At 46.1% G+C, this 16,711-nt stretch overlaps 1 protein-coding gene across 2 annotated transcripts in view; it reads right to left on the bottom strand.

The window, feature by feature from the left end:
- Nucleotides 1-259: 259 nt before the first annotated feature.
- The window catches only part of tbc1d15 (TBC1 domain family, member 15), a 23,618-nt gene continuing 7,166 nt past the window's right edge, over nucleotides 260-16,711 (bottom strand). Inside the window, exons 2-17 of one of the 2 annotated variants that reach the window (XM_085780318.1) lie at nucleotides 16,185-16,286; nucleotides 16,003-16,077; nucleotides 14,723-14,870; nucleotides 13,034-13,292; nucleotides 11,877-11,979; nucleotides 9,181-9,378; nucleotides 8,212-8,340; nucleotides 7,191-7,294; nucleotides 6,276-6,370; nucleotides 6,030-6,146; nucleotides 5,194-5,294; nucleotides 3,722-3,821; nucleotides 3,500-3,597; nucleotides 2,696-2,812; nucleotides 1,997-2,083; nucleotides 260-565 (exon numbers count right to left, since the gene is read on the bottom strand). In XM_085780318.1, coding sequence (XP_085636444.1) covers nucleotides 347-565; nucleotides 1,997-2,083; nucleotides 2,696-2,812; nucleotides 3,500-3,597; nucleotides 3,722-3,821; nucleotides 5,194-5,294; nucleotides 6,030-6,146; nucleotides 6,276-6,370; nucleotides 7,191-7,294; nucleotides 8,212-8,340; nucleotides 9,181-9,378; nucleotides 11,877-11,979; nucleotides 13,034-13,292; nucleotides 14,723-14,870; nucleotides 16,003-16,077; nucleotides 16,185-16,286 — 2,052 coding nt within the window. In that variant the 3' untranslated portion in view covers nucleotides 260-346. The remainder of the gene's footprint in view (nucleotides 566-1,996; nucleotides 2,084-2,695; nucleotides 2,813-3,499; nucleotides 3,598-3,721; nucleotides 3,822-5,193; nucleotides 5,295-6,029; nucleotides 6,147-6,275; nucleotides 6,371-7,190; nucleotides 7,295-8,211; nucleotides 8,341-9,180; nucleotides 9,379-11,876; nucleotides 11,980-13,033; nucleotides 13,293-14,722; nucleotides 14,871-16,002; nucleotides 16,078-16,184; nucleotides 16,287-16,711) is intronic. The other variant, XM_085780319.1, reaches the window with a different exon arrangement.

The following is a 16,711-nucleotide window of genomic DNA, read 5'->3' as shown; positions in this document are numbered from 1 at the left end:
CTGGTCCGTTAAGTTAAACGAGGCTCCGCCCCCTGCAGAGACTGAGGCTCCGCCCCCTCAGAGGTGACTGAGGCTCCGCCCCCTTGGTCCAGTCTGAATGGACTTTAGAGACGCCAGGAGAGAGGGAATGACTTTCTGAGTCAAAGAGACAATAAGGTACAAGAAATTACAAAAATAAGATTCTGAATAATCTTAAATCCTTTTTACATTCTCTCCTCCTCCTCCTCCTCCTCCTCTGTTTTTTTTTTCTTGGGGGCGGGGAGGCGGCGGCGAGGCGGCGACGCTCCGCGGGCGCCGCCGTCGTCCCGCTGACCTGGAGTCAGTCTCTGTGTCGTCTCCTTGTCCACTATGATATGAAGGCAACTTTGCAGCCGTTGTGGTGAGAGCTGGTTTCTCTCAAGTGTCCGTGGCCGTTGGAGCAGGAGGAGGCGTCGTGGCGCTGGGGGGGTCTGGGACCGGGACCGGGACTCGGACCGGGACCGGGTCGAGGTCCAGGGTCTGTGGGGTCGAGGCCGGAGACCTCGGAGCGGAAGCCCAGGACGCTGCTGACGGACTCGGGAACCTCCTGAGGGAGAGAAACATCAACATCAACATCAGGCCACGCCCACAGAGTCCTGGGTTGTGTCCTAAACCCCTCCCTCATTCCCTCCTCCCTACTCACTCCTGTCTCTTCTAGAATTAATTTTAAAATTTTACTAGTTTTTTAACTTGTTTTTATTGCCTGAATGGCCTGGCACCGCCCTACCTGTCTGACCTTCTTGTTCTTCACCATGGCCCCCGAGCACTGAGGTCTGCTAATCAGCTGCTCTTAACCACACCGAGAGCAAAACTAAAAACGAGAGGAGACAAAGCATTCTCTGTGGTGGCCCCGACATTGTGGAACAGCCTACCTCTGCATATTAGGACTGCACAAACACTCGAGCACTTTAAATCTCTTTTAAAAACTCATCTCTTTTCCTTGGCATTTTAGTTTTATATGTCTCCACTCTTGTTCTATTGTTTTATTGCATGCTTTTATTGTAGCTACATTACCTGTTCCATCTAGTTGTATTGCCACTAGTTTTGCTTGTGTGTTTATTGTACAGCACTTTGGACAACCTGGGTTGTATTTTTAAATGTGCTATATAAATAAATATGTATTGTATATGTATGTACTATATAGTGAATTCAATATAGTGACTATATAGTGACTCACTGGTCAAATAAAAAAACACTTTCGGACACTACTCCGCCGCACAGTTAATGACGTAGCACAGACCTACGGATGTACCAACATAAAAAGAGGAGTAAAGCAATATATTAAGTGGTAATATATATCTTTTAAGCATCAAAGATGTTCAATCAAACCCACATAGTTTGAAACAACGTTCAAAACACACATAGCCAGTGTCACAACTAAGCATACTATAAAGTCCGCTAGCTTAATGCTAACGTATAATGTAAAATCTCATAGACGGGCTAACAGAAATTAGCATCGATATCCAGAGTCTGTGGTCAGTTTATAACGCTTGTTAGGAAATTTGCTCCGACGTTTGTTGTGGGAGTCTGTGGAAGCTGCAACACATTTATTTGGTAGCTACACCGGTCACTACTTCATTTATTTGGTAGCTACACCGGTCACTACTGCATTTATTTGGTAGCTACACCGGTCACTACTTCATTTATTTGGTAGCTACACCGGTCACTACTTCATTTATTTGGTAGCTACACCGGTCACTACTGCATTTATTTGGTAGCTACACCGGTCACTACTGCATTTATTTGGTAGCTACACCGGTCACTCTGGGTCGCTGTGGTAACGGCCATCCGTGACCACAATGCATGATGGGATATCTTGCTCTGGTTAGTGACCATCGGATGTTCACTACATTTCGCAGTGAATTGTGGGATAGACTCAGTCACTAGATAGTGAGTAGGGAGGGGTTTAGGACACAACCCAGGTGAGTTTCACCTGAGAGCTGAGGCCCCGCCCACACAGAGTCCAGGTGAGTCTCACCTTACAGTTCCTGATCTGCAGACAGATCCCCTCGGCTTTCATCAGAATCTCCTCAACGTCCAGTTTCATCGAGAGCTCGTTGATGTGCTGAGAAATAAAAACAGACAAATAAAAAGTTCAGTTTCAGCTGCCGAGTCATGTTCTGTAGTTTCTCCAACAGTAGAAGAGAAACCAACACACTAACCGCTGACCTTTACAGTTCCCCTAAAGAGGCATTTTAACATGTGTAAAAATGTTCTGCTATGACTGTTTTTTGATTAAAATTGCTTTCCCACAAAAAAGTTGTTTAAAAAAACTCTCAAAGAGGCTAAAAACACGTCAAAAAAACTTGCAATACATTTTTTGTTAGTCTTAATGTAAGTAATCAACTCAGTAATTTTCATGGAGATATCTAAAGGTTAAAAATGTTACCCTATTCACATAAGAAAAATAATGAATAGGCGTATAATGGGTTATATTTGGGTCTTTTTCTAAACTTTCCCCTAATGGGATTCTTCTGGGCTTTTTTCCCTCACTCAGGACATGTTGAGGATACAAAACCAGTTGAGTTTGCTTCTGTTGCAGTTTGTTCAACCTTTTTCCATAAGATGACTGGCCTGTTAGAGCCGCCAGCAGCAGCAGGTGAGCGCTGCCCCCTGCTGGACCACACTGACCTGTGTCACACCTCCTCAGGCCTCAGGTGAGTCTCTAAGTCTTTACCTTGAGGATCTCGTTGAAGCCGTAGTTCTCCTCCATGATCTTCTGCTTCTCCGAGTCCAGGATGGCGCAGCAGACCAGCAGGTGGAAGTTCTGGCAGGGCAGACCGGTCCACATCACCTGGGGGGGGGGGGCAGGAAGTTTAGTTTAGTTTAGTTTAATAAGGGACAGTGTGCAATTACATTAATCATTTGCAGGATTAGCTCACAGCTAATTTCCATCTGTAGTCCCTACACATAACATAAAAGTGATAAAATACACAGAATTACACAGACCACACGCTACTATACGAAGGTGAGGGATAAAAAGACACAATTAGACAATAGACAACACATTAGACAATACAGAAACATGTATGAGGTAGGCAAAGTGCAAAGTGCTCATAGCAGCATGATTATTCATAGTAATGATAATAATAAATAAATATGGTAATAATGAAGATAAAACATAAGAGCTGCAACAGTGGCAGACGTAATACCAACGATGGTAATTCTCAGTTACAAAAAATAAAAAGTTACCAGCTATGGTGATGTGACAGGTGTATCTGTGGATATCAGATGAATAACAGAGACAAGAAGTGCTAACGACAAAGAGAAACAGCCCAATGAGTCAGGCAGAGAGCCTGACAGCTCCATCTAGTGTTGGCAACTTTGATGGCTAAGGAGCCATTTCTTTGTGGCAAGACAGAAACTGCGATGACCACTGCTCACACACACACTCTCACACACACTCTCACACACACACACACTCTCACACACACACAGGTAGATGAATGAAGAGTCAGAGTGAGTGTTGAGAGTCACCGACCTCCCAGAGCCGCAGAACGTCCGGGAAACTGAGCTCCCTCTTGAACCTGATCAGCAGCCAGCGGAAGCAGAAGTACAGGTACCCCGAGTCCTGGGCCTCTGCAACACACACACACACACAGAAACACACACACACACACACAGAAACACACACCGTACATTAATACTGAGAACTTTGTGATGTCACAACGTAGCGGCCACCAGGCCCCGCCCACTCCCTTACCGAGGTAGTTCCAGAAGGTCAAGTCCAGCAGCCGCAGCAGAGTGCTGAGCTGGATCAGCTGAGTCTTCATGCCCTGCATCTGCTCCTCGAAGTTCTGGTGCTGAGGAGGAAACACAGGAAACACAGGTACAGGTGAGCTACAGGTGAGCTCTCAGAGACCTCTTTTCTACCAAAGCTCCTCTTCCCGGTTCGTCAACTTTGGACGAACTGGGAAGAGGAGCTTTGAGAAGCTTCCGCTACAAACAAGCTTGAAATATAGACTTATTTAATTTTTTTCGGGGCTTCAATACAAGAGGGACATTACATACGAGCAGCATGGAGGTATTTGGATGTTTTTTGGTGTGTCTTTTTGTTACGAAGACAGTTGGTATCCATTTGCAACCGTCATATGGACATGCACTGCTACGCCGAGACCCCCTGTAACTCAGAGAAGCCACGGAGGACTCTGAAACTTCTCCCAGCCCTTAGTCCACATGAGGGGGAGGAGATCATGAGGGAAATTTCAATTTTGGTTGAACTATCCCTTTAAAACTGGTTCCTGACCAGCACCAACTTCTTGCTGGGCCAGAGCTGAGAACCGGTTCCTCCAGGGGCTGGCAGCGGGGTTACCTTAGTAACAAGACCAGCGCTAAGATATACAGACACGTTTTCACTACGTATTAAGTTTGTTTATCGATGTAAACACAGTTGAAGCTAACTAGCTGAGCTACAGGCGGTGGCTAACAGCAGCTAACTAGCTGAGCTACAGGCGGTGGCTAACAGCAGCTAACTAGCTGAGCTACAGGCGGTGGCTAACAGCAGCTAACTAGCTGAGCTACGTGGCTAACAACAGCTAACGCTCAGATCAAAACATATCGCCGTCAAAACGTAGTTGCCCATTTTATTTATGAATTCCTTTAAATTATTATTAACAATATTGCCATTCTTTGTATTATATTCCATAATTTATCTTCCTTTACTTTTTTTTTTTTCTTTTTCTCTCACTTTGGATGTGTGTAATTGATTTTATGTTTTATTTGTTGTTTTGTTGCGCTGCTTTAAAAAAAAAAAAAAAAGTACATAAAGGGAAATGAATGTCATGTTGTCAAAATAAATAAAAATTAAGTTCTAAAAAAAAAAAAAAACGTAGTTGCCCGGTCGCAGCGATTACGGCGAAGACGGCGAAGACGGCTGCTTTTTCCTTCTTTTTTTCAGCTGGGTTTAGTGTTATCGTTAATTAAAAGCCTAGTCTGCTTCTACGTCGGGTCCGGTGTTCAACACCCGCAGGTCGGACCGGGTTTCTAACAGTAGCAGCAGCAGAGACGGAGCAGCTCCTGATGGGGATGTGGCTCTGACTTGGCTCCTGACCAGTGGAAAAGCAAAGTGGTTCTTTGGAGGAACCAGAGTTGAACCGGTTAAGCACCGAACTAGAACTGGAACCAGTTTGGTGGAAAAGAGGTCGAGACTTCCTGGTCCACCTGGACTTCACTCACCATCTGGTCCATGAAGGAGACAAAACACCAGAAGGCGTCGACCTCGTTCTCCATGACGAAGAGGATCGGTGACAGCAGGTCGCTCATCCCCTGGACGTAACCTAGGAGACCACACAGCAGCTTTACACACATGACTCAGCACTTTGATCCTCGGGTCTGGACTCAGGTCTATAGACTCAGGTCTAGACTTGGATCTTTATCAGACTGTTGTAGCCAGTTCCCTCTTTTTTGCTGTGGTGTGGGCATAAAGAAAAGGGATGCAAACAAGCTTAACAGGCTGATAAAGAAGAAGGCCCAGTCAGTCTGTTGTGGGGGTGAAGCTGAGCACCCTGGAGGAAATCACTGACAACAGAGTCTGAACAAACGTACTCAGGATCACTGACAACACCACCCCTCCCCTCCATGAAACACTGGACAGTCTTAACAGCACTTTCAGTCACAGATACAGAAGAGAGCCATATAAACATTCATTCATACCCACTGCAATACAGCTGTACAACTCCTCAATCTGATTCATTAATGCAGTCACCATAAACATCCTGGACCCAGCACTTCTTTAACTTCTTAACCTTCTACACGCATCTCTTATTCATATATTTATTTCTTTTTTATTCTGGGTTTTAATACACTATGTGTTTTTATGTCTTCATGTATTTTTACGCAGTGTTTGTGATCTGTGTTGTTGTCTGTGTTGTCTTGCTGCTGCTCTGTGACATTTTAAATTTCCCCTCAGGGATTTAATAAAGTATTTCTAATCTAATTGTCTAATTGAGCTGGACTTGGAGCTGGACTCAGATGTGGATGTGGAGGTTGTGGACTCGGTTGTGGCCTCTCACCCAGGTCGAAGTCGAACATGCAGTAGGTCATCAGGATGTCGTGGAGCAGAACCAGACCCGGGTTGTCGATGCCCTCGTAGAACCTGTTGGTTCTGTCCGTTCTGTTCACGTCCTTCTCTGTGGACAGACGGAACCAGGAGGTCAAAGGTCAAAGGTCACAGCAGGAACCAATCAGGGTCCAGGCTGCTGCTGATTGGCTGCTGCTGATTGGCTGCTGCTGATTGGCTGCTGCTGTGAGAGTCTCACCTATCAGACTCCTGTAGTCTCTGAGTCTGGAGTTCCTCCTCTCCTGCTCCTCACTCACAGACTTCCACTGCAGCTTCATCCTGAAGTATTCATCGCTGTCACCATGGAGACACACCGTCATCATCATCATCATCATCATCATCACCATCATCATCATCATCATCTCTACTTGATCAATTGACCTCTGGCGAAGCCCCGCCCCCTCCACTCACTCGGACAAACAGTCAACATTCGGTCACAGTTGCTATGGCAACAGCTGTCACAGTAGGATACATTTCACAGGAGGCAGAAAGATTAAATATCATGTTGAAGTCACCAAAACTTCACTTAGCTTTACTGCTATGGCTGTCGGTTGCCGCGAAACGGCGATAGCGACGGGCTAATTTCTGTTAGCCTGTCTATGGAGTTTTACATTATACGTTAGCATTAAGCTAGCGGACTTTATGCTTAGTTGTGATACTGGCTAACATCTAAACATCTCTGACAATATGTTGCCTCAAATACGTTGTTGACTTAACGTAGAACAGATGTAGACATCCTTGTTCAGTTTATCCAGGTTTAGTTGGTGTTGTGGTCTACTGCATAACTTTATCCAGAGCAGACACTTCTCTCGGTTGAGATGTGGCTTGGGAAAGGGTTAAAAAAATCCCCCCGTGGCCTCTCAGGATACCTAGTGTCAGAGTTGCATGTACCCCATGAACACCGTTTGACCATTTTAAACTTAAAATGTCAAGAAAAAACATATAAAAACCAATGAAAACTGACTAACTGCAATGCATTTCAATGGAGGTGGAAGCAGAGAATGTCTGAGTGTATGGGCTAGCTATGAGCACTGTGATTGGCTCATTGCGTTTGGGGGCGCGGCTTAGCCATAGGTCAATAACAGAAGACCAGTCAGTAACCGTGGTAACGTACGTCTTGCTCCTCTGCAGAGTCTTCCTCTCCTCCAGTGAACTGTCCCAGGGGAAGTATCCCAGCAGGAACTTCCAGGCCTCCTTCCTCACCGCGTGACACAGACCCTGAGGGGACAGAGGTCACATGGTCAGCACATGGTCGTCTCCGTGACAACAGGAAGTGAAGTGACAGTAACTGGGTTTCCATCCAAATGTATCGAATTTAAGAGCGGATTTTAAGCGTAAAAAGCAAATGAATTTATGACCGTTTCCATTCATTATTGTTTTGCGATTATTGGGAGAGGAGGAGTGGTGCGCCGTGAGATTACGTCAGAAGAGAGCATGAATGTATCCATGACAACAGTTGACACTCAGCTGACACTCAACATCATGGACAATTTACGTACTTTCCGGACTAGACGCACATTGAGTATAATCCCCACCAGCTAAACGTTAAAAGAAAATACATATCTAGGCTGCACTTGAATATAAGCTGCAGGTTTTCATGTTGTAACATGAGATATTTACACAGAAAGACAGTAGGGAACTGTGACAGTCTGTTGTGGTTACGCTCCTCTCACCCATGTGCATCTGTTGACAACAAAGCCGGTGAAACATCACTTAATGTAGCGGTGGAGAACGTTACATAACATATACGATGTTACGGTGTGTGTTTGTGTCGTCTTAACCGTTATAAACAACAGATTACTGGTTACGGAGCGTTTGTGTTGCGGTGCAGAGAGGAGAGCTGGGACACCGGGGCGTCGCTGGGTGAAGTCCAGCAGCTTCACCCACAAACTCTGCCTCAATTCACATCATCTGTTTCCATCACAAAAAGTCGCATTTTCCTTTTATCGATACGCTGACAAATCCCCCCCCTCCAAGCGTAAAAACTTTTATGCACATTTACTGCCTTTTTTCGAATTTCTGGCGTTTCCATCCAAGTATTTATTCGCAATTTTGAATTTTGAAAATGCGAATAAAAAAAGGTGGATGGAAACGCAACTAATGACAGTGATGCAGAGGTGCATGAGTCCACGTGCCCCTTTGAAGATGAGTCGTTTGAGCTGAGGGATCTGGGTCATCCTCCCCTCCGGGTCCTGGTGTCTGGTCCAGTCCTCCGCAGTCAGAGGCTCCGTCCTCATCACCTCGGGACGAGACCCCAGGTCCATCTGAGGACACGAAGACACGAAGACACGAAGACACGAAGACACGAGGACACGAAGACACGAGGACACGAGGACACGAGGACAGAGAGAGACAGAGAGAGACATAGGACAAAGTGAGTCACATGTCTGATGAATAGTTTAAAGGGATAGTTCAACATTTAGTCAAATTGGTCCATTGCCATAATCCCTATAGTCATAGCAGCAGTAGGTTCGTTACCTTTAATTGTCGGTGCAAGCTGTTTTTAGAACGGCGGAGCAGAGCCGTGAGCTGCTCAGAGCTACGCTACGGAGGCTCATTATGGGATTTCTTTGTTGGTTTCCCTCATCAAACTCATCAAATACACAATCCAACAACTCCACAACGCTCTGGTGGACAAGTTGTGAGCTGCACATTCACCACGCTATGAGATAATAACACAACGTTACCACACAGAGTTGTTTTAGAGGGAAATACAGAGACTGTTGATGAAAAACTGTCCCTGAAGGCAACGTGCATCAGTGGTTTTGCATGAATTTCCCTCTAAAACAACTCTGTGTGGTAACGTTGTGTTATTATCTCATAGCGTGGTGAATGTGCAGCTCACAACTTGTCCACCAGAGCGTTGTGGAGTTGTTGGATTGTGTATTTGATGAGTTTGATTGATGAGCTTGCACCAACAATTAAAGGTAACGAACCTACTGCTATGACTATAGGGATTATGGCAATGGGCCAATTTGACAAAATGTTGAACTATCTGTCTGGTTTGTCTTTTCATGTTGAGTTCGCCATCTTTGTTTGACACGTCTAAATCCCATAATGCACTGCACCGTCAGTTTGTTAATATGTTTCCTCCCCCTCCTCACCCGGGTGATGACCTCGAAGCCCGGCTCCTCCTGCTGGTTGATCTCCAGGCCGGGGATGAGCTCCCCCAGCAGGTCGGCCACCTCCTCCGGGGGGCGCTGGTGCTGCTCCTCCGTCCCGCGGAACGCGTCGTAGATGTAGTTGGTGACTTTAGAGAAGCCGCCGAGCGTCGTCACGTACGGGTCCTTCTTGAACTTCTGCTGGAGACACAGGAGACGCCGTCATTTAGACAAATTAACGACACACTGCTGATCTAAACGGCTACTTTCTCCCCTAAACATGTTGAAATGTGGATAAAGTGAAATATTTACAGAGTTTAGAGCTAAAATGAAACCAAAATGAAACTGATTTCAGCTCGGGTAGGAGGCAGGCTAACACTACCCATACACCTCCAGTGTTTGAGCTAAGCTAATTAGCGACTTTAGGTAGGAGGCAGGCTAACACTACCCATACACTTCCAGTGTTTGAGCTAAGCTAATTAGCGACTTTAGGTGAAGGCAGGCTAACACTATCCATACACTTCCAGTGTTTGAGCTAAGCTAATTAGCGACTTTAGGTGGAGACAGGCTAACACTACCTATACACTTCCAGTGTTTGAGCTAAGCTAATTAGCGACTTTAGGTGGAGGCAGGCTAACACTACCTATACACTTCCAGTGTTTGAGCTAAGCAAATTAGCGACTTTAGGTGGAGGCAGGCTAACACTATCCATACACTTCCAGTGTTTAAGCTAAGCTAATTAGTGACTTTAGGTGGAGCTAACACTACCCATACACTTCCAGTGTTTGAGCTAAGCTAATTAGTGACTTTAGGTGGAGGCAGGCTAACACTACCTATACACTTCCAGTGTTTGAGCTAAGCTAATTAGCGACTTTAGGTGGAGGCAGGCTAACACTACCCATACACTTCCAGTGTTTGAGCTAAGATAATTAACGACTTTAGGTGGAGGCAGGCTAACACTACCCATACACTTCCAGTGTTTGAGCTAAGCTAATTAGCGACTTTAGGTGGAGGCAGGCTAACACTACCCATACACTTCCAGTGTTTGAGCTAAGCTAATTAACGACTTTAGTTGGAGGCAGGCTAACACTACCTATACACTTCCAGTGTTTGAGCTAAGCTAATTAGCGACTTTAGGTAGGAGGCAGGCTAACACTACCTATACACCTCCAGTGTTTGAGCTAAGCTAATTAGCGACTTTAGGTAGGAGGCAGGCTAACACTACCCATACACTTCCAGTGTTTGAGCTAAGCTAATTAGCGACTTTAGGTGGAGGCAGGCTAACACTGTCCATACACTTCCAGTGTTTGAGCTAAGCTAATTAGCGACTTTAGGTGGAGGCAGGCTAACACTACCCATACACTTCCAGTGTTTGAGCTAAGCTAATTAACGACTTTAGGTGGAGGCAGGCTAACACTACCCATACACTTCCAGTGTTTGAGCTAAGCTAATTAGCGACTTTAGGTGGAGGCAGGCTAACACTACCCATACACTTCCAGTGTTTGAGCTAAGCTAATTAACGACTTTAGTTGGAGGCAGGCTAACACTACCTATACACCTCCAGTGTTTGAGCTAAGCTAATTAGCGACTTTAGGTAGGAGGCAGGCTAACACTACCCATACACTTCCAGTGTTTGAGCTAAGCTAATTAGCGACTTTAGGTGGAGGCAGGCTAACACTGTCCATACACTTCCAGTGTTTGAGCTAAGCTAATTAGCGACTTTAGGTGGAGACAGGCTAACACTACCTATACACTTCCAGTGTTTGAGCTAAGCTAATTAGCGACTTTAGGTGGAGGCAGGCTAACACTATCCATACACTTACAGTGTTTGAGCTAAGCTAATTAGTGACTTTAGGTGGAGCTAACACTACCCATACACTTCCAGTGTTTGAGCTAAGCTAATTAGTGACTTTAGGTGGAGGCAGGCTAACACTACCCATACACTTCCAGTGTTTGAGCTAAGCTAATTAGCGACTTTAGGTGGAGGCAGGCTAACACTACCCATACACTTCCAGTGTTTGAGCTAAGCTAATTAACGACTTTAGGTGGAGGCAGGCTAACACTACCCATACACTTCCAGTGTTTGAGCTAAGCTAATTAGCGACTTTAGGTGGAGGCAGGCTAACACTACCCATACACTTCCAGTGTTTGAGCTAAGCTAATTACGGGCGATACGGCTCTATCTCCCTTGTTACTGCACGCACAGTGGAAAGGATGGTGTCTATCTGCTGGTCATGGACTCGGGAGTGAGGCAAGACACGAAAACATTTTTTGGCGTATCCCTTTAACATCCAATTGGCTATAGTGCATAAACACAACCAGCCAGAGAGTGAGATTGAAGACGCCAGAGAGCGACCATGGCCTTGGCCTGTTCCTCAGAGAGAGAGTAGGGCAGATAACTGCCCCAGCAGGAATCTAACAGAAAGACACTATGACACAGAGGGGTTGACCATTAACTACACAAACTATCTATAGGGAAGTGAAACGATTCTCTAACACAGAGCAGCTGAAACCCTCTGGCCTTCAACTCACCCTGACACCCTGACCTGTTATCTTCATCTTTAAGTATAATAGCTTTTATTTGTTTTACCTTATCTCAGTAACTGTTCTTATTGCCCTGTCTTGTTATTACTCTATGTTGATGCTTTATGCTGTTTTTATCTAGGCTATATTGCTGTTAGCACTTGACTCTGTCTCACATTCACCAGGCCGTAGTTGTTGTCGTCCAGAAGGTTCTCGAAGGACTGGGACAGAGCTTTGTTGGGCGTGCTGACCAACAGACACGTGTCATCGTCTGGACACCTGCACACACACACACACACACACACACACACACACACACACACACAGGTCAACACCATGACACAGCACAATGGCTCTGACAGTAACCTGAGTCTCTGTGGTTTTAGGTTGTTGAAGAAGGAAATGTGAAGTGGTTGTCGTCTATAACTTTATTGATCCTCAGGTCCAGTTACAGTCACTGATAACGTAGAGACTTCAACCCTAAAATCTGATCAATATGTATGATCATCTTCTGTGAAGGGATTGATCAGGTGTTCCATTGTATTGAAGTCATCACACCTGATTAACCACTTCATCCAATAGTGGTGGACATGATGAAATAAAGATGGCCGCCTTGTTTCAGGAAGTAGGAGCTGTGAAAACCATCTGGTAGTTTATAACTGGTTGACTGAGGGTCATTTAAGTGTCTTGTACACTTTTCTATAAATGTAAGGTTCATGCTCGTTCTTGTGACTTTTGAATTTCGTAACTCAGATCTCGTGAATCTTCATGCGTACTTGGGATGCTACAGCTACTGTACTGCCCCCTGCTGGGCCGGAGGGGAAATGCGGTAGATACTTTTCGGACTATAGAGCACACCTGTGTATAATCCGCACCAGCTAAATTTTAAAAGAAAATACATATATCGGCCGCACTTGAATATAAGCGTCAGGTTTTCATGTTGTAACATGAGATATTTACACAGAAAGACAGTAGAACTGTGACAGTCTGTTCTGGTTACGCTCCTCTCCTCCATGTGCATCTGTTTACAACGAAGCCGGTGAAACATCAACAAATGGAGCGGTGGAAAACGTTACATAACATATACGTTGTTACAGCGTGTGTGTTTGTGTAGTCTTAACCATCATGAACAACAGATTACGGGTTATGGAGCGCGTTACGTTTGTGTCGCGGTGCACAGACGAGAGCTGGGAGACCGGGGCGGAGGGAAAAAGTAGTGGCTTAGAGTCCAGAAAGTACGGTAACTATAGGAAGATGATGGGACAGATGGTTGAAATAACGGAAAATGGGAGGGTTGTGTGTGTGTGTGTGTGTGTGTGTGTGTGTGACTCACTCGCTGAGCAGAGCGAACCTCCTCAGGCTGTCCAGGAACTCTCTGCTGCCGCCCTGGTGGAAGTGCAGCGGCGGGAGGGGGCAGAGGGGGGAGAGGGGGGAGGAGGGGGGGGACTCCTTCAGTCTGAACAGCAGGAAGCTCCATCCCTCCTCCCTCACCGAGACTGACCTCAGGTCAGTTAGGCTGAAGCTGAACGCCCAGCGGCTGCTGCTGCTGCTGCTACCGCCGCTGCTACGCTCCGGACCGGGCTGCAGAGAACCTGGAGAGGAACAGAGAGGTCAGGACCTGGTTCTACTGGGTCTACTGGTTCTACTGGTTCTACTCCACTCAGTTCATTCAGAACAAACTTGACCAAAAGCCTGGTTTCCACTGTCAGTATGGATCAGTACGGTATGGATAGGGTCATCTTTGCATTTCCATTGTATAGAGGACCTTCAGGGACCTTCAGGGGTAGGTTGAGTGCGTGTTGAAGCGTCACTACGTCGACTTACGTAGCAAAATTGTAGAAGAATCGAATCGGGAGAAAAACATATCGTCCCAGCCCTACATTCCGCACAGCGCCATGGAGCTCCCACTGCACAGCTCCTCACCAACAATAGAGAGCAGAGCCTGCAGCTCCTCAGCGCTCCATATACTCTGTTGCTAGCCAGAGTTTATACAGGAATCTTGAAGTTAATTTTAATACCTTTTAATACCTAGACTTTTTCAAGACCTTCTCAATATTTTTTAACACCTCACCGCCACTTCAAGCTGTGACCATTTACATCAGTGACACTTTTAACTTAACATCAACAACAGGATAATAAATCAAAGACAAAGTTTATCAAAAAAACCATTGATCCACTCTCAAAAAACAAAAACAACAATCTTCTTTTCTTTTTTATGTAGGCTACCGGTCCATCTTTGGTTTTTAATAAAATGAATAAATTCACACTTTTACAATGTTTTTTAGGACTCAAACTCTTGGACAGCTAATTCAGAAAAAATACCTTCAAAATTTAAGACTTTATAAAGTCGTGAAAATACTTTTTAATACTTTTAAGGGTCTTAATTTTCCCAAAATTGATTTATCACCTTTTAATACTTTTCAAGACCCCGCGGATACCCTGCTAGCAGACTTTTTTTTAAAATGGCGCGGTTGTGTTGTTGTGCTTCAGATATCCGTAGCGCTGCACGATGACGCCATATGCTCAACCAATCACCAGCTCGCAGTGCTTCGGCTCCTCCCCAAGGGAACCGGCCCTGTGTGCTAGGTACCCCAACCAGAAGGGTAACCATGGTAACCAGTACGGTTCCATGGTAGTGGAAACGCTGAAATAAGTGTACCGACCCGTACCGTACCACATAGTGGAAACGGGGCTAAAGATCATGGACGAGGAGGAGGCGTCACTCTGACACAAAGCCGTCAGCTGATCTGAGGTCAGAGTCTGGAGCCGGTCCGTACCAGATCAATAGGTTCAGATCAGACCTGGACCTTCAGACCTTCAGGTCATCGATTACAATGAACTGATCCAGACTCAGAGTCTGAGTCAATAATCAATACTGTCTGCTGCTGATCAGGGACTTCCTGTCAAACATGTGACACAAACTCTCACTTCCTCCTGCAACACGTCACTATGACGGTCGACATGTCACATGAACACACACAGACACACACACACACAGACACACAGTGGTGTAGGGTCTGACCGTCTCCGTTGCTGCAGGGTCTCTTCCTGAAGGACACGGCGTTGATCATGTCCCACTCTGTCTCGTAGCTCTGCTGCGTCTCCAGCTGCTGCTGCTGCTGAGTCTTCTCCCCGGGACACTGAACCCACTGCACCACCGAGCTGGAGTCCTGAGCACACACACACACACACACACAGTAGATTCAGATAAACCATGCTAATTATTACACACTGAACCTTTAAGTTATGAATTCCAGGCATTATGTTATCAGGTTTCCATGATCGGACATACTGCATTAGTATGTACTGTATAGACCGAATCTCCTTGTTGTTTACATTCTACTTCCTGGTAGAAAACCAGCTGTAATGTGAATGAGATCAATAGTAACGAACGAGAGTTTAGCTATATGTCATATTTTTCACCTTTTAGACAAATCTGAAATGATTGAAGAAACATTACTATTTCTGTGTGTGTGTTTTGTGTTGCTATGTGTTGTATTTATTCAGTTTGGGGGAATCACAGTGTCTAGAAAGCATCAGTGGCTCAGCTGACAGGGACAGCTAACGGCAGCTAAGCTAACGGTAGCTAAGCTAACGGTAGCTAAGCTAACGGCGGTAGCTAAGCTAACAGCAGGACGTCAGCTGTTAAAACCCTCCCGTTGTGGGACACGACATGAAACTACTCCAGTTAGCTCAGTCATGTTGGAACTCAGATATCCGCTGGAGAAAATATTTTTTCATGGAGCGTTTATTGAGTCACTGAGTTATTAAAGTTAAACAGGTAGCTAACCGTTAGCCGGCTAATCTATGATAACCATGACTAATTACAAAAACATGCACACAGAAATAGTAATGTTTGTTCAGTCATTGGTTTTATAAACTTTACAAACATCAGATATGTGGCGATATAGTGACGTAGCGGTGTTTTATTTCCCGCTCTAGCGCTGTTATTATGTAACTTTATTTTATTAAGTTTTAATATTTTTTCAAGTGAGAAAGTAACTGTTTAGATCCCAAATCTACGGCCAGTTTATCCAAACGACGGCTGTTTATTAGTCTGCTCCGATGTTTTTCGGAGAAGTGAAGCTCCACCAGGCAGCATCCGCTCTGCAGAGCTGCTCGGCCGGCCAACCTCCGTCGTCATCCCGGGGGAGAAAACCATCGCTAATTAACTTACCCACAGGTTTTTAGAGGTTTACCACCGGCTGGTTAAAGTATTTCTAGGAGATAAATGTTGGTCTCATTGATGGAATCCAACACCTTTATCAGTAGCATTAGTTTGTGTGTGTGTGTGTGTCCGACCTTCCCAGCACACAGCATGTTGGACGGGTCCACGGCGTCCTCCAGAGGCCGGTACTCCACCACGATCTCCCCGTCCTGACAGAGACCAGAGACCACACAGGACAGGTGTCAACACTGACCCTGGTTACCTAGCAACAACACCTGGTGACATCATCATCATCATCATCATCATCGGCGGTTACCTTGTCGACGAGCCGCAGCGACCCCGACACCAGCAGGTCCTGGTCGATGCCGTCCTCATCGCTGCTGGTGTGGATGAAGACGCCTTCATGGTCGTAGATGACCTGAGAGGAGGAGGAGGAGGAGGAGGAGGGGGGGGGGGGGGGGAGAGGAGGAGGAGGAGGAGGAGAGAAGAGGAGGAGGAGGAGGAGGAGGAGAGAGGAGGAGGAGGAGGAGGAGGAGGAGGAGAGAAGAGGGGGGGGGGAGGGGAGGAGGAGGAGGAGAGAGGAGGAGGAGGAGAGAAGAGGAGGAGAAGAGAGGAGGAGGAGGAGGAGGAGGAGGAGGAGGAGGAGGAGGAGGAGGAGAGAAGAGGAGGAGAAGAGAGGAGGAGGAGGAGGAGGAGAGAGGAGGAGAGAGGAGGAGGAGGAGGAGGAGGTGGGGGGGGGGGAGGAGGAGGAGGAGGAGGAGAGAGGAGGAGGAGAGAAGAGGAGGAGAAGAGAGGAGGAGGAGGAGGAGGAGGAGGAGGAGGAGGAGAGAAGAGGAGGAGAGA

The sequence above is a fragment of the Trachurus japonicus genome, chromosome 6 (genome assembly GCF_045865225.1).
Source record: "Trachurus japonicus isolate A0001 chromosome 6, Traja_1.0".
Classification (NCBI taxonomy): domain Eukaryota; kingdom Metazoa; phylum Chordata; class Actinopteri; order Carangiformes; family Carangidae; genus Trachurus; species Trachurus japonicus.
Note: the sequence above shows the minus strand (reverse complement) of the source record. Positions and strands in the feature narration are given on the sequence as shown.